General features: G+C 38.8%; 1 protein-coding gene across 1 annotated transcript; it reads right to left on the reverse strand.

Moving 5' to 3' along the window:
- Positions 1 to 174: 174 nt before the first annotated feature.
- On the reverse strand, positions 175 to 19,574 carry LOC134668968 (dynein intermediate chain 3, ciliary). The gene is made up of 11 exons (XM_063526480.1): positions 19,360 to 19,574; positions 19,032 to 19,179; positions 5,752 to 6,007; positions 4,394 to 4,503; positions 4,147 to 4,298; positions 2,277 to 2,411; positions 2,126 to 2,207; positions 1,453 to 1,631; positions 998 to 1,130; positions 599 to 703; positions 175 to 406 (listed from the first exon to the last, which is right to left on the reverse strand). The coding sequence occupies exons 1-11, from the start codon at positions 19,572 to 19,574 to the stop codon at positions 203 to 205; spliced, it is 1,719 nt and encodes a 572-aa protein (XP_063382550.1). The 3' UTR covers positions 175 to 202.
- Between the last annotated feature and the right edge of the window lie 353 nt (positions 19,575 to 19,927).

Raw genomic sequence — 19,927 nt, forward strand, 5'->3', positions numbered from 1 at the left:
GAAACCTATCTAAAAATCGTCTCGACAGACAACACCTTGGATTAAACAACAAAAAAATGGCGGTCAAATGCGGATCATCCGTTGGAGAGCTACGATGCCCCAAACACGATACTCACAATAAACTTACAACACTCCTCTTTTAAAAACAAATAGACCGAGAAAAACGAACTTAATGTAGGTATGATTAGAAAAACGTAATTATTCATTGAGTCCTTTGTTGTTGAGCTTGTAATTCGCTGACGGTTTGCATATACTCCGCCGTAGCTTCCTCAAGGTCCCTATCGTTGGCGGTATGGTCGGCCTCCGTGGCCTGAGGTCCACCATCGCGGTCTTGACGCATCCGCAGTCTCAACTCTCTCATTCGTGCTTCCAGTATTCGCTCGCGTTTGTTTTCTCGTTCCAAAATCTGGAAAATAGTTCACTTTTGGGCGAAGAATTGGTTAGTCATGCTACTCGCAAGGCTGACAATCCAAAAGTTAACAATTTGGCCAGTAGCAGACCTTATGTGAAAGTAATGAGGTGTAAAAACTTTTAGTTTACTGCATCGATGTTCGTACACAACTTCAAGTATGATATAATCAAGACACGTCTAACTTACAGAAGTCAATAGCTGTTTGTCGTTCTTGTCAGCTGTTCCCAGGTTTTGTGACAGTTCTGCCAGATATACTGTTCCTTTGCTACTTCCACACGCCACCAGGAGACCCTGAAATGTGTTTAGAATAAGTACACATTTGTGATCCATTCTTTTTTGTTTAGTACAAACAAAAGAGTTAAGCCATCTTCATCCCACAGAAATTATAGAAAACTCTTGTCTCTATTTGAGGCCAACGTGAAATCAACCCGTGTTATTATAAGCTTTATTAGTCGAGGGTAAAACTAGCCCAATCTTATTGATATCAATTTTGCATATCGGTTGGCACGAGACTAGATAAATGATTCATTCAATTCAGCATTCATTCATTTTCCTCTAGCCTAGCTCTTAATCTATTAGACCTACCGCTTCATGCGGCCGTAACCTCAGTAAAGGTTCATCACATAGTTGAGCTGTGACTATTGGGGCGCTCCTTCTTCGCAACAGGTCCCAGCACGATAAGCATCCGTCCCATTGCGTAACTAGCATAAGCGAAAATCTGTTGACCACAATTAATTTTAGCGTATTTAGTTGAAATTTTATTTGCCTTTTACTTATCTTGTTTGGTTTTTGTATTCCTACACAAACTATAAGTTTCTGATTGCCGTGATTCCCCAAATAGTGGACTGATACTTATGTAACTTGTGGTATGTTCGTTCATACTTCACAGTCATATATTAGATAAACTTTTGAATTTAAGACTTGTGATGTATTATTAAATCGCCCATCAAAAACAGGCTTCAAAGCACAATTTTGTTAAAATTAAATGATCTTACATTAAAATTTTAACCCAGTTCTGTCAAATCATACCCATAAGTTACCTAATAGGGTTCCAAGCACCATCCGTGAGCTTCGTCCGATGAGAATAGGTCCAAAGTATAGAGGACTCCCTACAATCCTCGCTCCAAACTCGAGCTGTCCAGTCGCCAACCGTCAGAAAGTTTTTCAGGAATGTTGGGTTTCGCTGCAGAGCGTAAACGGGACCAAGATGGGCTTCATACTGGAAAGACATTAAAAAAAAAACCGGGCAAGTGCGAGTCGGACTCGCGCACGAAGGGTTCCGTACTATAAAGCAAAAAAAAACGGAAAAAAATGCAAAAAGAAAACGGTCACCCATCCAAGTACTGACCACGCCCGACGTTGCTTAACTTTGGTCAAAAATCACGTTTGCTGTATAGGAGCCCCACTTAAATCTTTATTTTATTCTGTTTTTAGGATTTGTTGTTATAGCGGCAACAGAAATACATCATCTGTGAAAATTTCAACTGTCTAGCTATCACGGTTCGTGAGATACAGCCTGGTGACAGACAGACAGACGGACGGACGGACAGCGAAGTCTTAGTAATAGGGTCCCGTTTTACCCTTTGGGTACGGAACCCTAAAAATTTCTGAATCGAAACAACACTAGTGAGTAGTGGTGCCACTAGAAAAAGTTCTTTATTCTAAAACGCATATCAAATTTATATCCCTGGAGCGAGTTGCCTATTGACTTACTTTGGTTGGCAATTTCTCCAGAGGGTTTTTGCCTTTACGATTTCCACCTATCACTGCTCCAGTTTCAGTCCCAACCATGAATCTGCAACATATTTAATTGGGTAAAGGTTTAATAGAACCAGCCAATCTTAACATTTCTCTTCGATCTCACCTGGTAGGTATTGTTGGTTCGTATTCCAGTGCGGATACTCCCAAAGAATTTTCAAAACTTTGTGTGTCAGTTGGAAGCTTCACTAGATCTATAATCATCGAGTCTGTAGGTTCACTCATGTTCCGTGTGTCCCACCTGTCAAACAGCAAGAAGAATTAAATGTCCCATTAAGTCCCATGTCACGGAAGCCATCGGTAGTTATATTTCACAAATTCCTAACCGTGTGAGTATAATACAAATGAATGTAACAGACTATCTTAGTTACCCAACATGCCTTATACCAGTTATACCCCACGCTCAACTTTCTTACTTTCTAGTAAAGTTAAGCATATCTACGTCAGTTGAGTTTTTTCCAAACAATTATTCTTATCACTAAGGCTTGTTCACGTAATAAAGTAGCCATATGCAAATGTAAATTAATCGTTTACTTCAAACGCTACAGATAACAAAAACAGGTAATTATATAAGAAAACATTTAAAAAATTAAATACAATGCATTTTTTTGCGGAATCCTTAAGAACTGGCGAATTTTTTTACTTTCTTTCGAACGCCTGCCATTAGTGTAGTTATTGACGTGTTAGTGAACTGACGAGCGGCTGCGCTCCATATTCTTTTGAAGTCAGCATCACTGTCCGCTACTGCACCTTTCTTGAGCAGGTATCGCTTGATGTTCGCCCAATACCTTTCTATCGGGCGAAGTTCTGGGCAATTTGGCGGGTTCATGTTTTTCGCCACATAAATAACATTCTGATTATCGAGCAAATTTAAGGTTGTTTGAGCGTAATGAGCTGAAGCTAAATCAGGCCAAAATATAGGGGGCCGTTCATGTTTCCTATATAAGGGCAAAATTCGCTTCATAAATCACTCCTGTCGGTAGACATCTCCGTTGATTGTGCCAGTAGTAAAAAAGCTCGAACTCTTCAGCCCGCATGAGCAAATAGCTTGCCATACCAGGATTTTGGGGGCGAATTTTTCAAAAGCGATGGACTTATGCTCTTCCGATACATCCTGGCCAGCCACACACGTATAAAATTGAGGCCCCGGTAAAGTTCTCATGTCTTTTTTTACATATGTTTCGTCATCCATTAAAATGCATCGGTCGCGATTTTGATTGAGAAACTTGCTCAAAATTTTGGCACGACATTTTGCTCTTTCGATCTGAGCAGGGGTTTTTTTTGGGATTTTTTGTTTCTTTCTGGTCACAAGATTATTTCTCTTCTTAGCGTTTTGTACATTTCCAACCGATGTCTTTACCTTTTTGGCGATATCTCGAACAGAGGCCGATGGATTATGGCGGAACGAGGAAGCTATTGCGGCATCCAATTTAGGCTTCACGCAGCCTTTTTTTCGACCGCGACCTGGTAGATCATGTAGAATATGAAATTGCCCAAATTTATTGATCACTTTTCGCACACCATCCTTAGATATTTTATATCGTTTTGCTAATTGTCGTATCGAGACACCCTTTTCGCTGCAATAGGCGACAATAATTAATTTACGAATATTTTCATTTATTCTCGGCATTTTGATTCTATTTACTCAATGACATCTATTTTATACTTTTTTTAAACTTTATTATATATTTTTTGGAATGTCACGTACCAGCATTGCAAAAAGTTTCTATATTCCTGTGAAGACTTAGTTCTAGGTGGCTACTTTATTACGTGAACAAGCCTTACATTAGCTACCTAGCTTTTCCAAGCCATCGTTTAGAAATGATATACCGAGCAATAAACTTAAATTTATTTTGTTCTACTGTAGAAAATATTAGTAGCGGGATATGTAGAAGTTCTACAGTACATATCCCGCTCTACCGAATATTTTACTCGAATATGCTTTTGTCAATCGAAAAGTCTATACATCCACATACCATTTAACAACGCCATCAGGGCCGGACGAGAAGAATTCAGCGCCCGTCTTGGAGTTGATAAATAAAACGTTTCTGACGAGATCCCGGTGGGCCACGTGAGGTGGACACACGCCTGCTGCTTCGCCTCCTTTACGCATATCCCACCAACCCACCTAAAACATCGAATAGTTCACAACCTGGTTATATAACATAATGGTTTTATTTATCTAAATTATTCTAAATAGTCTAAATACCGGTAGGCTTGTACCTGGCCATTCAACATCCCTCCAACCAGTATATTTTGATCTCGTGGATTGTACTGCAAATCCAGAAGTGGTTGCGGGGGTTTTATCGTTAGCACCGGCGCATTGGCATTTTCTAAAAAACAAAAGGATAGTGATATCAGTTCACATATTCTATTAGAATTTACGCTTCAACTTTACAACATTGATGTTAAATAAAATTAAGTATATTGCTACTGAACTCCCATCAGTCTTAGCTTAGCCTTACTTACCTATTCAGTATACTAGCCGAATCATTAGTTAACTGGAACTATCTACCAGTGGCGGCGCGTCCATAAAAGCCGATTCCCACCGGCTTGCCTGTTTTTGGACGTTTGAGCAGAGTTATAAGGAAATATGTAAGCCAAATTAGCCCCGGCTTGCCTATGGATATGTTTGACGCGCCGCCACTGCTATCTACCTATTACTTTTTAGGGTTCCGTACTTCAAAAGGAAAAAACGGAACCCATTATAGGATCACTCGTGCGTCTGTCTGTCTGTCTGTCCGTCTGTCACAGCCGATTTACTCCGGAACTACTGGACCAATTAAGTTGAAATTTGGTACCACATATGTAAATTTGTGATCCAAAGACGGACATGTAACGTAAACAAATGAATTTTAAAGACAGAGGCCACTTTTGGGGGGTAGGTAAATGAGAAAATTAAAAAATAAAGTTTTTCAAAGTAACTATATTGTGTTACATATCAAATGAAAGAGCTTATTATAAGGATCTCAAATATATTTTTTTATAATTTTCGAATAAACAGTGTAGAAGTAATTCAAGAAAATAGGCAAAAAATTACCCCCCCCCCCCCTTTATCTCCGAAACTACTGGGTCTAATATATTTAGGCCTAAAAAAATACATAAAACAGGTCTATACCTATAGATGACAGGAAAACCTATTAGAAATGTACAGTCAAGCGTGAGTCGGACTTAATTACTCAGTTTTTGATCCGACCCCTAGGGATTTTTTAAAGACATTACTCACGTTTCACTTTAAAAAATACATTGTTAAAAATTGTGTAATGTACGGAACCCTTGGAACGCGAGTCCGACTCGCTTTTGGCCGGTTTTTTATGAATAATAATAGCAGAATGTTTCCGTAGTGAAGGCCACTCGCGCTAATCTCTGAGGGCCTACCGCGAACCACGTTCGACGTGTTGCCTCTCTGTCACACTTACGAACGAATTTACAAGTGCGACAGAGAAGCAACACGTCGAACGTGGTTCGCGGTAGGCCCACTGGTTATATTTCATGCGGTAAACGGAAAATCGCGGAAATCGCCTATTTTTGGGTAACATGATAACATTGATAACGTATAGATACTTTGGAGGTGTCCTTACCTATATCCCAAATATAAGAGACCTGCGGAGCTCGACTGTTCCTCATGAGATCTATATCGGCATACGCAGTCGCCAATCGAGCCCCGCCATCCGCCTGCCACGACAGCGACCGCACGGGCCTTCTGTTCTCTGGCTCCCTATACACGTTCACAGTATGGCAACTGCTTCGTTCGACCGGTGGAATCGAGGGGAGTTCCGAATAATATGTCTGGTACATGTCGATTGCGTGGTTCTGGAGGATGTTGTGTTCCATACTCTGTATAGTAATCATAATGAGTTAATTTGCCGTCGACAAAGGACAAAGAAAATTGGAGAAGATAGACAAGAAAGATAACTACATTACGGGTCAAAAGAGCCTGTCAATTATTAAGACTGCATCGAGCAAAATCAGCGAAAAAGGCAGTCACCGTTTAGTCGCTAGCGTTCACATCTCTTGATAAAAAAAATTATAATAAATGTCATTAATATCCCAAAGAGTGTGTTTACAACGAATCACCCTTGAAAATCTGAAATGTTTTACAATATAATAAATACACTTATGCAAAGTTGTACCTAAAACGTGATGAACGAGTGTCAGCGTTTAGTAAAATTTGTATAAAAAAATCGATGCTCATGCTATAAAATCGAGTGATTTCGAAAGCCAGATAACTGGACTACAACGAATCAGGCTTTTCCTATTTTTCCTCTTAAAGGCTACAGTGAAATTCAATCGTAAACGTAAACTTTCGTATAATTTCCATACATCCGCCATATCTGTCAAATTCTCCTTCTCCTCAGATGCCCGCTGTGGGCCGTTGGAAGCGGACGCGTACTTCTTTTTTCCAAGTTGACAGTTCGATTTGGCATATATATTGACAGAAATTCATGTCCGTATACGAATGATGATACCAGTGAAAAACTGTGTTCAAAATTAATAGGGTAAATAAATAACGTCACACGGAGATCTAGAGTCATTAAAATTTCGATTTATTTTTATTCACGAGTCATAATACTTAAAAAATATGACAAATTATTTAATAAAATATATTAATACAACCAAATCAGTATAATTAGCTTCTTCCTAATTCACTTAAAATGAAAAAAGTTTGAAGATTTGTTATTTCTTATTGGAATAAATTTTCATTGTGCTGGTATTCATATTACGTCATTTTAAAAACATATATGACATAAGTTCAATATACTAGATAAACAATTTATCAACAAAATTCTTCACATTTTAGCCTAAACAATATAAACTATTAAAATTTTATTTATGAAGACGAAGCAATGTTGTTCACATAATTTCAGCAATAAAATTCTTAGTTTCAACCAGTTTTGTTGCTATTCTAAGATCTATCATGTGCTTTGAAAGTTAATGCAATGATATATCATCAAGAAATTGAAATCAAGACTCGACCTGCAGTTTCAGCGGGTTTTTGTGGCTATATCATCAGTTGAAAGAACGATATTTAAAGCCAGTGGCATCGCAGTGGTCTGGTTTACGAGTACCTATATTGGTTTCATGTGACGATGTTTATATAAATGTATCTATCAAACAACAACGTGCTTTTATTTCATTGATATTCGGTGCAAAACGATAACTCAGTAACGAAATAAAATTATCAGAAATGAATTTGGGTTTTTTCAGTGAACGTTTATATTTATGAAGTCGTTTATGAGGTCTTATGTCTTATCGGCGTGGCTTTGGCCTTTGGACATTTTTGTAATGCTTTGTAATAAGGTAGGTGAGGTATCTAAATCCCTAATTGTAATAGCTTTTTTTGAATGAATTACAATTTAATTATTTAAATAAAAAAGTGGTCCACAAACATACACATCCGCTTGGTCCGCTAAAATAATTTAAGTGCCCTACATAATAGGTATATTTAAGATTAACAATCAGTAAACATCATTAATTACGCTCAAATGCTTATGTTTCAGTACAAATTGGGTGAAATATTTCCGACATAAAACCTAAAGGTAAAAGTACAATTTGCTAAGTAAACTGTCAATCTAGATTAATTATAATAGAAAGAGTCTTATAAGTTAGCTTACTGAAGATTTTGAACAACAAATAGGTACTAAATAAAATACAATTTGTTTTTCCATGACTCATGTAGGCCGTATTTTACTATAGACCATTTTAAATCTAAGATGAAATTAATTCATGATAAAAGCTAATAAGGCCCGGTAGTATTTTCTGTTATTCTTGAACTTGTACTATGACTAATTGTAAGAAGGCCCACTGTCAGTGCCAGTAACAAGGCCCGGTTCCGAACCAACATGGTATGTTTTTTTTATAAAATGGATTTTTCAAAAGCTGTATTAAGAAACATGAACTAACTAACTAACTATTTTGGCTCAGCGATCCAAAGAGAGTCCTGGCCTCCGAAACGAGAGCTTGCCACCTGTCCCGCTCCTGCGCAACTTCCTGCCAGTTACTGACGCGAAGCTGAAGTAGATCCGCCGCCACACTGTCTTCCCAGCGATACCTGGGCCGACCCACCGGACGGCTACCAGTCGGACGTCCCAAGAACGCCTTCTTGACAGCCCGATCCTCTCCCATTCAGAGTAGGTGACCGAACCAGCGAAGTCTGTGCGCTTTCGTTTCGCCGATGATATTGGGTTCGGCCACTAACTCCTCGATCTCGGCATTTTTCCAGATCCTCCAGGTGCCGTTATCTCTCTGAATAGGTCCCAGGATCTTGCGATAAACTTTTCTCTCTGCTACCAGGAGCTGACCTTCTTCTTTTAGTGTTAGGGACCAGGCCTCACAGCCATACATTAGGATAGGCCGTATAACGGTTTTATATATCCGTAACTTTGTATGTTTGCTGAGAAGCCCGGACACCAACACTTTGTGGAGGGCTGCACTGCACCGCAGGGCGTTTTGGATGCGTATTTTGATCTCCTCCTCTCTGGTGTTTGTGTCGGTAACAGTAACAGCAACAGTAGCAGTGTAAGAAACATGAACAAATGAGAAATATATATTGAATTGGTTTGGTCATAATATCCTGATTATTAATAAAACTATTTCAGTTAATATAAAGGTGGGCCTTATATGCCTCACCTGACCTTATTCGTTCACATTTAGATCCTATAACTATATTTGGTCACTTTGGCCGTCACTATCTATTTGATGCCGATTGTACTAACAATTAAAAGTACAGCTCATATGTACTTTTACCTGTACTGAAACTTAAGCATTTGAGCGTAATTAATAATGTTCACTGATTATTAACATTACGTGTTAAAGAACTGTGTCCCGATTTGGGCCATGGTGCGTCCATTAATGAATCGCATACTAACGGATAGAGGTTTACGAGTACATTCACAAAAAAATGATTATAGGCAACCCAATACTAGTGGCTTAGTTGCCGTTTAATGATTCTGAATCTGAAGATTCTTCTTGGATACTGTCAAATCTTATAAAATATGTCACCCATTTCTGTTCATGGAGGTTTTATTAGTTGTGTTAGATGCCTTGCATACCGTTATTACCAAATAATGGGCTGATAAGGCCCGGTAGCAACGAGATCGTACCGTATACCAAAAATAAGGGAAGAGGGGAAATGGTCGGCTCCCCGGTCCAATCTATGCTATATTTCTTCATGCTCTTAGCAACTATGGCAAGTTATATATCATTTTTGTATAATCTAGGGACGAGGAATTCAGTTTTTAAATAATCGTTATAGGTATGTATAACGATTCATACAAATAAACTGATTTTTGCACAATAAATGAATATTATATGTATTTTTTTACAATCACAGTGTGGTGATTTGTACTAAATAAAAAAATTGTTAAATTTTGCTCATTTATTCTCCATTCTAAAAAGTATCACTATAAAATAGGCACTCATATATTTTTTCTGAATAATAATTGTGGCACCGCACGTGGCAAGTCAAACATTAAATATTGAAATAAAATTAAATAAAATAATCATCTGGCATTTGAAAAGTGTGAATACAATGTTTTTATATTTTACAGATAAATTACAGGTGATAATTTTACAAATGAAATGAGTTTCTGCCACCAGTGCCACCCTATTATAAAGCCTTAGAGGATATAACCAACGGAGACGCCATGTCTAAAATTTTCGGTACAAAATAGTCTGCCGTTTTTTGCGGGGGAGGGGCACATCAAATGTATAGGTACGTCAAGTCAGCCAAACGTCAGTCCATACATATGGTTGACATGTGGTTGACCATTGGCCGCCTATTTTCGACAGAGGGGAACGCCTGTTAATGGCGGCTCCATTGTTAATTACTCCGAGTATAAAGCAGTAGACTTTTTTAATAATAAGGTATGCCCACCAAATACGCTCATAAGAACGATATATTCTATCGATATAGGCTATGAACTATCTAATGATATACAGGGTGTAATCGTTAAGTGTAGTCAGGCTATAATTCCGTAAATATAACAGATATCAGAAAATTTCGAATTGATATAGAGAGCGCGTAATCCAATGAGTAAAATACATTAATATTTTTATTCATAAAAGCAGAAATATCCCAAACATTAACTTTAAACCCTCCCTAACTCCTAAATATTTAGTACGATGACTCACCCCTCAAAGAACGTTGGTGTCGTAAGAGATAAAACTGCTTGAGATTATTATTTAATAAACGGTAGTTTTATTATTCTATTACAGTTTACTATCGCAAATAATGAATCTCAAGCAGTTTTGTCTCTTAGGACACCGACGTTCTTTGAGGGGTGAGTCGTCGTACTAAATGTATGGGAGGGTTTGAAGTTAATGTTTGAGATATTTCTACTTTTATTTAAAAAAAGTTATAAATGTAATTTTACTCATTGGGTAACGCACTTTTGATATCAATTTGAAGTTTTCTGATATCTGTTATATTTACGGAATTATAGCCTGGCTACACTTAACGATTACACACTGTATAAGTTACTTCAGGACGCGCCATGGACCAGAACCCATACTATCCGGGACACAGTTCTTTAATATTATGTAGGGCTAAAAAGGCCCTCTGTCAGTGCGGGTGACAAGGCCCGGTCCTGGGCCTTATTGAACGTATGAGATGAAATCATCATCATCATTTCGGCCTATATACGTCCCACTGCTGAGCACAGGCCTCGTCTCATGCGCGAGAGGGCTTGGGCTATAGTCCCCACGCTAGCCCAATGCGGATTGGGATGAAATGAGATGAAATAGTACATTTATATATTTTAATATAGGTAATTATGAGTTATTTGATTTCCCAATAAGTTTTAAGTAAGCATCACTTACTGACTTACAAAAGTATAAGTGTAGTACCTGAATTTTATTAGATGTTTTTAAAGCTTTATTATTAACAGAGCTTTAAAAATTAAGTTATAAGTGAAATTAAATAAGCGTCTTTAGTTGTAAAAAAATATGTTACAAGACCTATAAGTAATAAAGGGATAATTTTAGATATAGTCCACTTTTTTCGAGTAGATAGATGAGATGATTTCTTATATTTTTAATAATAAAACTCCTAGGTTTAATTCGGTCTGTCTACAAACCGCATACCTACCATTGCCCACCACCACACTGTTAACTGACAGTCCGTAAACCTTATTACAAAAGGCATAAGGTCCACCGATGGACAGTTAAGAGCGTCGCCGTTTTGAACCTATCTTAATACAAAAGTCAACAACGAAAATAATTAATTACCTAATACGTCACATACCTATGACATGACATGAACAAACAAGGAAAGCTATATATAAAAAAGTGTTTTTTCTCTGTCTTCTCACAAAGGAAAGCTGTGACAGTTTGAATTCCTCAAAGAAGGTTAGTAGTTAACACTAAACTCGAAGCAGCACCTTTAAAAAAACATTAGGGGTCACTGACCTGTCCCAGTAAATTGAGGTAGTGTGCGTGAGCTGCGTTTGTGTGTGAAATGGGGTAATTTGACAGAATCTGAAAATTTACCCTCCTCTACGCCCTCTTAAGGCCAGTGAACGCATATATTAGTATGGAAGTATTCGGTCCGCTCAATTATGACCCAACGTAAACTCCCTCAAGGTAGGCGGTACTAACAAACTATTCGATTGGCAACCTCAGTTCGACCGAGATGACAGTCAGTGACGGATGGCTAAATTGATTTATAAAAACAACGTTTTTTTGTAATTAAAAATGTCTTCATGTATCGTGAAGTGGTGCAGAAGTTATTTTAGTTCATACCAAGGACAGTGGAATCACTTTTCACTTATAGTAAACAGATAATTTCAGTAAAATTTGGAATAAACATGACGATTTGTTTTCAATACTACCGTGCTAAGCTAAAACGTAACAACTGCATACGACTATCATAACAACATACGACTTTTTAAATTGCGAGGATAATAGGGATGGTGTTATGCCAAATGAAGTAGACTATTTTATTAACTTGTGTTTGGTTTCTAGGTATTTTCTATATAATTATAAATGTAGTAATAAATTCCTTCTTACAGATTTGTATTTTCCTTTTTTTATTTCATGAGAGGTAGCTATAAAAAAAACTACCTAGTTATTTCAAATTAATAATAAAATTTGGTATTGTCTTTTTACATTACTTTCCATTCATATTCCCACAAGATGCTATTCGCAGATAACTATGGAAAAAAGCTGTCTAATTAGTGAGACATGAAATTGAGTGGATGCCTGGCAAGATATGTAGAATATGTTCTATTCATGAGATATAACCCGTGAGATAATCATACCCGGTCTCCTATATGTAGATACATTTTTTCTATCACGCTTTCACTGAATTAATTTAACAAATACACACATTATCTGAAAATGTTGATCATTTGAATCCACCCTCTACTGTCACATATATGTAGGTTCTCTCTCAAGCCATTTCCGTCAGTAGAAAAGAGCGGCAAATTTAGAAAAAGTAAGCGAGCGAACGGGTGTGGTCCCATACAAAATTTTAATTTTGCACCTTTTTCTACTGACAAACTTGCTTGACCGGCTATATACATATAAAATATTGAAACTGAAAGTAGGGATTTATTGTGACTCCGCCTGATCAAATATTTTTGACCCGATTCGTGTACCCATGTCAATTTTGCAGCGTAATAATACTTATTATAGCGGAATACATTTATACAAACTCGATATATTTACTTATGTTGAGTTAGTCTATCATGTCATAACAACATTTTAACTAGTTATCTTTTAATCTGCTGTGAAGTTCTCAAGATTTATGAGAAGTACTCACGTTTAGAAGAACAAGAAAGCTGAAGCATTTTTAATTAATTATATTTAATTATTACGTCTTAGTACAATGCATATGTTGTTTGAAGTATATTCAAATCTTTGACACGAATGTTATTTTTCATGAGGATCTTGCTACCATAGCAACGAGGTTAGTCTTCTCAAAGAAGGTATGTTTGGATAGAACATACTTCACACCCTCGGAAGCTTTAAGAATTTTAGGTTAAATTCTTAAGTCCCATTCTGGAACTCAAATCCTGTAGTCTGGGCCCGAATAGCGGCTTGGTAAATATGTCAGCGAGTTGGACTTCCCCAGGAACTTGTTGGACATTGAACTCTTCATTGCTTACACATTCTCTAACAAAGAAGTGTTTTAGTTTGATATGTTTGGTGCGCTTGTGATATTCGTATTTGGGGTTGTGCGCTAAGTAGACTGCTGACTTGTTGTCTAAGTTTAAGACTGGCTTTTCCGTTTTTGTTAGATCATTAAACAATCTATTCAGCCATAGTATTTCTTGAGCCGCTTCGCTCGCCGCTATGACTTCAGCCTCCGTTGAAGAAATGGAAACTGTGGTTTGCTTTTGGCTTCTCCAGCTTATAGCGGCGCCGGAGAATAGGCATACCATACCGGAAGTCGATCGTCCAGTAGACTGGTCTCCTCCATGATCTGCGTCGCTGTAGCAGACCAAGTGCGGCGTTGACTTTTTCGTAAATCTTAAGCCCTTTTCTTGGGTCCCTTTCAGATATCTGAAGATGCGCTTAACTAGCATCACATCTTCCTTTTTAGGTGCTTCTAGATGTCTTGAGGCGACTCCGACAGCGTAGGAGATATCAGGCCTTGTACCTACGGACAGATATGCCAAGGCGCCTACGGCTTGCCTATAAGGGAAGTTCGACTTCATGTTTTCATCCGCTCCCGCATCATTATCTTTGATCAAGGGTGACGGTGCTGACTTGCAATGTGACATTCCATATTTTTCTAGGATTTTCTTGATATATGACTTTTGGCATAGAGATATGGAGTCTTTTTGCACGTTTATTTCCATTCCGAGGAAGTAAGACGCAGGTTTTGTCGTGATTTTGAATCTAGCTTTTAGTTCCTTCAAAAACTCGTCACCTGCTGTCGTTGAGTTGTGCGCTACAAGTCCGTCATCCACGTAAAGAGCTATAGCGACTTTGGATTGGCCTTTGGTTCGCGTGAATAGGCATGGATCCGCTTCACTCTGCTTGAATCCAGTTTTCAGTAAAAACTCTGCTATGCAGGTATTCCAGCAGCGTGGCGCTTGCTTCAATCCGTAAAGGCTGCGTTTTAATTTACAGACTCTTTTAGTTCCATCACGATAACCTTCGGGCTGTTTCATATATAGTTCTTCCTTAACTTCGCCGTTTAGGAAGGCGGTCGTCACGTCGAACTGTGTCAGTTTCAGGTTTTCACGAGTAGCGACAGCAAGCAGTGAACGCACAGTGCTCAGACGAACCACTGGGCTGAACGTTCTGTCGTAGTCCACTCCAGGTATCTGGGAATAGCCTTTGATGACCATTCTGGCCTTGTACCTCTCGACGGAACCATCGGGGTTCATTTTTAACTTAAATACCCATTTGCATGGCAGGGCTTTGCGTCCTTTGGGTAGCTCGACCAGATCCCAAGTTTGGTTTTCTTTCAATGAGAGAATTTCACTCTTCATTGCTTCTTGCCATTTTTCGCTGTCTGGCGATTCCATAGCCTCTTTGAAAGTTTCAGGTTCCTTCGGTTTATGAAGATTTTCAACTTCTTCAGCTGCTGCCAAAATAAAATCGTCGTACCTTTTTGGAGCTGCGATGGTAGACCTGTCTCTCAAAGTTCGAGGTGGAGTTGAAGTTGAAGCATGTGGATCAAATGTTTCATTTAGATCTTCTACATCCTCAATATCAGAAGGTTCGTCATCATCGATGAAGTTGTGAGAACCGGAAAGAGATTCGTACTCGCTTTCATAGTTTTGTGGTTCCAATTGTTGAACTTCTTCAGTGCTGTTGACCGAGTTTGGTTGCAACGTATCATCGAGATCTTCGTCTTCCGAGTCGTTTACAGGTGTGACGTCTCCATCTTCATTGTCGTCAAGCTGTATTGTTACTTGCTTACGTGGTAATCTTGACGGTTTTGAAGGTTCTGGAGATTCGAAGGAACAATCATTGTTGAAGATATTGGTGATGTCGTTTTTGTTTGTGTCGTCGTAAAACATGGATTTCATCACACGGATGTCCTTCGATATTACCACTTTGTTTTTGGATGGTAGAAGAATCTTGAATGCTTTTGATGTTTCAGAGTAGCCAACGAACATGCCAGGAATTGCTTTTGGTGCAAATTTGTGACCATTGGTGCCTTTAATGAGAACAAAAGTTTTAGAGCCAAATATATACAGGTGGTGAATAATTGGTTTTCTACCAACCCATAGTTCAAATGGTGTTTTGTTTTCTATAGCACTGTTTAAGTTCCTGTTAGACAAATAGTTCGCTGTCATGATTGCTTCACCCCAGCATTTTAGTGGCGCGTTTGCGTCGATCATTAAGGCTCTAGCTTTTTCAATCAGGGTACGGTTTTTTCTTTCTGCTAATCCATTTTGGTGCGGTGTGTGCGGGGCACTAAGTCTTCTCTGTATCCCGCAGCGTTTCAGATAAGCGTCGAAGTCCCTGTTGATATATTCGGTGCCATTATCGGATTGTAATACCTTGAGTTTGTTCCCCGTGTGCGTTTCTGTTAACTCTTTGAACTCTTTAAATTTTTCTAAGACTTCGCTCTTGCATTTCAGCAGGTAAACTCGGCTGTATCGGGAGTAATCGTCGATGAATGTGACGAAGTACTTGTTACCGCTTATTGTGGGAGTTCGTATAGGTCCACAAACGTCAGAGTGAACTATTTGTAAGCGTTCAGTCGTTCTTTGAGTTGTTTTCTCGCGAGGAGCCGGTACTCGATGCATTTTTGCTTGAATGCACGCTTCACATTCCGGTAATGTCTCTTTAGGATTAAATTGCAAGCCAATTATGTTTTGATTTTGAAGTGCTAATTTCATGTCTTTGGTGTTCATGTGTCCCAATTTCTTATGCCAATCTTCGATGCTAGATGATTCAATTTTTGTGGTAATTGTAGGTGTTTCATCATCATCAGTGGCCAGGTTGTAGCACTCATGCTTGCTTGGTTTAATATAATAGAGACCGTTTTCTTTGTAGGCAGTGAGAATAATCTTATCTTTTGGATTGTTTACTATTGCCTTGTTTTTTGTGAATAGAACTGTACACCCAGCGTCCGTTATCTTACTGACAGACATTAGGTTGGTGCATAGGCTAGGTACATATAGTGTGTCTTTCAGGTGTGTGAGTGCATCACCGCTGCCATTTTTTGTAATAAAAGACACTGTACCTTTCCCTTCAATTTCTGCAGTAAAGTCTTCAGTTGCGAAGTTTAGTTGACTGGATGTTTTTTCAATTTTCTTAAACAGGTCTCTTTGAAACGTCATGTGAGAGGTACAGCCGCTGTCCACAATCCATTTACTGTCTTCGAGCTTCTTATTTTTTGTTAGAAGACATTGCTGCGAAGCGATGTGGTTTCGATGAGATGTAGATTTTTGTTTTTGTTGTTCTGGTTTCTCATTCTTTTTATTCCAGCAGCTTGTACAAATTTTGTGCGTTCTGCGTTTAAAAATGTTGCCTTTTCTTTTGCAAATTTTACAGGACGCGTATAATGCTTCTTCTTCATATGAGGATCCAGGTACGTCATCATTGGTCACGTTATTGTTATGCCGGGCTTCAAACTCTTCCAGAATTTTCGTTTTAAGCTCATCAGGCTTAGGTAGAGTGTCCCGCGTTTCAATTGCAACCCTGAAATTCTCATATTCGGGAGAGAGACTGTATAACATCATGATGGTTAACAAATCTTCGTTTATAGTAACATCCATATCAGCCAGCTTGTCAACTGTGTCCATAAATTTGTTCAAGTGTGCTCGTACATCTTGATTGTCCAATTTAGTTAGGATCAGCTGTTTAAGTAGGGTCGCTTTACGCGCAGGTCCCTTACTGGCATAGGTGTTCTTTAATTTGTCCCATACTTCTTTCGCAGTGCCGCAGTTTTTAATTTGTTTAAGCTCGGACGGAGCAATAATCAGGACGAGTTCACATTTCGCTAATCGATCCTTTTCTTTTGTGTCGGCAGTTGCATCAGCAGCTAAGGCTGTTTCAACATATTTAAATAATTTATGTCGTACTAGGACGGCTTCGGCTTGAATTACCCAAGTGTCGTAATTATCCTTTGTGAGTGGATCGATTTTTATGTTCGACATTTCGACTTGGTACTCGTACTTACAGTTTCACCTCTGCTACCATGTGAAGTTCTCAAGATTTATGAGAAGAAGTCACGTTTAGAAGAACAAGAAAGCTGAAGCATTTTTAATTAATTATATTTAATTATTACGTCTTAGTACAATGCATATGTTGTTTGAAGTATATTCAAATCTTTGACACGAATGTTATTTTTCATGAGGATCTTGCTACCATAGCAACGAGGTTAGTCTTCTCAAAGAAGGTATGTTTGGATAGAACATACTTCACATCTGCATTAAATTATTATACGTGAATTATTTGACTGGTTCTTCACTGTATGGCATAAACCTATCCCTGTCCAAGTCATATTCTAATCAAATATGAACCGCGAACTCTCAGCGGCCAGTACGTACAGCAAGAAGGTTATTAGCGGATTAATGTCGCTGATTGGTAGTTATTGACATTATATGCATTTCATCTACACTTAGCTATGTACCATTAGTGTAATAAAGATGACTCTTATTTTGTTTACCAGCTTTGATTGCAGGCTCTGTAAACGCGTCGTCTTATTTGAATGTAGGCGTAATTGTGTATGTGTGCTAATTTGGCCCGAGAATTTGAACGGTAATGTTCCTAAAGGCGGTATCCTGGTTATATATGATCGCAGATTAAGGCTCACACGGACGAGCTCATAGGACACAGCGGTCGGCAACCTTTTAGCAGCCAAGGGCCGTGAAGTAGTTAACGAAGTTGACGCGGGCCATGACTTTTTAACAGATATTTTCGTTTGTCAATATATAGCCCCCTCCCGACAATGTGCGTGAATCGCGGCGCGACGTCGCGGAGCGAACATATCGCGAAGTTGACGTATGACTCCACACTCGCACACTTCACGGTGATTTCGCAGTTTGGTTAGCGGCAATATGGCGGAAAAGCAACAGCTGATCGAGTTTAACTGTTAGTTATCTATGGCATCATACGTGATTTAGCTGTTTTTCCATTTTGTTTTATTGTAAAACCGTAAAATATAGCTGCTTAATATAATATAATCATAATATAATTAATATTTATCTTGCCACAGAGGAGCCAAAATATTGTGTAAAGCCCCCCCCAGACTATGCGCGTGAATCGCGGGCGAAGCCGCGAACGCGAGTGTGGAGTCCTGAACGCAGACCTGCGAAATCGACTCCACACTCGCGTTCGCGGCTTCGCCCGCGATTCACGCGCATAGCTGGAGGGGGCTTAATGTGGAGTCTTGCAAGTTCGCGCTTCGCGTCTCCTTTGACGCGGGCCGAAATACCGACAAAAAACGGAGAACAAGGCGCGAAGGCGTGAACAATCTGCGAAATCGACGCCACACTCGCGTTCGCGGCTTCGCCCGCGATTCACGCGCATAGTCTGGAGGGGGCTTTACATACGAAATGGCCAAGGAGGCTCGCGGGCCGCAAGTGGGAGAGCCGCCTTTTGTCGACCGCTATATATAGTCTATATAGGTATATAAGGGGATAAATTATAAAATCTAACATTTATCAGAAAACTGCTAAGAGTAACAGAAAAGAGAGTGTACGTTATCCCTGTCAGATTCCCAGTAGATAGATATTAGCAGTGTTCGGCGATAGGATAGATTTAATTCATGTAATAATATAACCCATAAAGATACAGCTAGGCGGTCCAATCAAGTGGGAATCTATACTGTCTGTCGTTTCAGTTCTAGTGAACGCTTTTCAATGTTGCCGTGTTATGATCGTATGATCCTCATATGTATAAATTAAAATATTTCAGTATAGGTATGTAGTTCGTGTATTTAACTTACATGACCCAAATGCATAACGGCGTGTATGTACGCATCGTCTTTCTCGATCTTGCGACGGTACCGTTGCGTTGCCTCGGGATCATTCATATTTATATCTTTTGGCCAACCGCCTTCTATGTGATTTATGCCGGAACTCGTGTATTCAGCTCTAAAATTTAAAAACAAAACTTAAATAGGTACTAAATTTAGTTAAATAACTAGGTATTTACTTAACCGACTCTGGGTTCATGAAAATCATGACACTCCTGGCGTGGCACAAAATCCAGTTTAATTTAAACCCAAGCCTAGAGACGGATATGGAAGAGCAGTCTGTTTCTAGCTTACCTACCTTACAGAATTAACCCAATGCTCTGACATGCTACTAGTATTTTGTATAGCCACATGTACTGGATTCCGCAATATGTAATTCTTGTAATGCGCCGGGTTATTTGGTATATTGATGAGCACTTCCGGTCCGTGGTCTTCGAATAGGCATTGTCTCCCAAAATCTTTTCTTTTTTTGGTGTATTCATATTGGATTTCAGTCTTCTCTGGCTTTTCCATAATTACGTAGTTAATATTGATGTTTACGGGCAGCTATTCTCTGGTAAATTTAATCGATAAAGAAGTCGCTAGGTAACCTATTAACTAATAGCTGAGTTGTTTAGGTGGTCCCCAATCCCCAGTACATCTGTTTTATGGTCGATGAGGGCAAGTTTATACATTTGTCTGTTCCACATGCTGCGCTGTAATTGTTGGCATGATCATATTCATTTTAATAATGTATTGTAGTGAAAACATAGTAATAGTTCAATGTCAGGGTTTCAATCCTTGAAACAATAGATTTTTACCTTAAGTAAGAGTATTTTTTTACTAAACCCAGCGAAACTTGCCCTATTTACTGGTACATTTCCCAC

This window comes from Cydia fagiglandana, chromosome 11 (genome assembly GCF_963556715.1).
Source record: "Cydia fagiglandana chromosome 11, ilCydFagi1.1, whole genome shotgun sequence".
Lineage (NCBI taxonomy): Eukaryota > Metazoa > Arthropoda > Insecta > Lepidoptera > Tortricidae > Cydia > Cydia fagiglandana.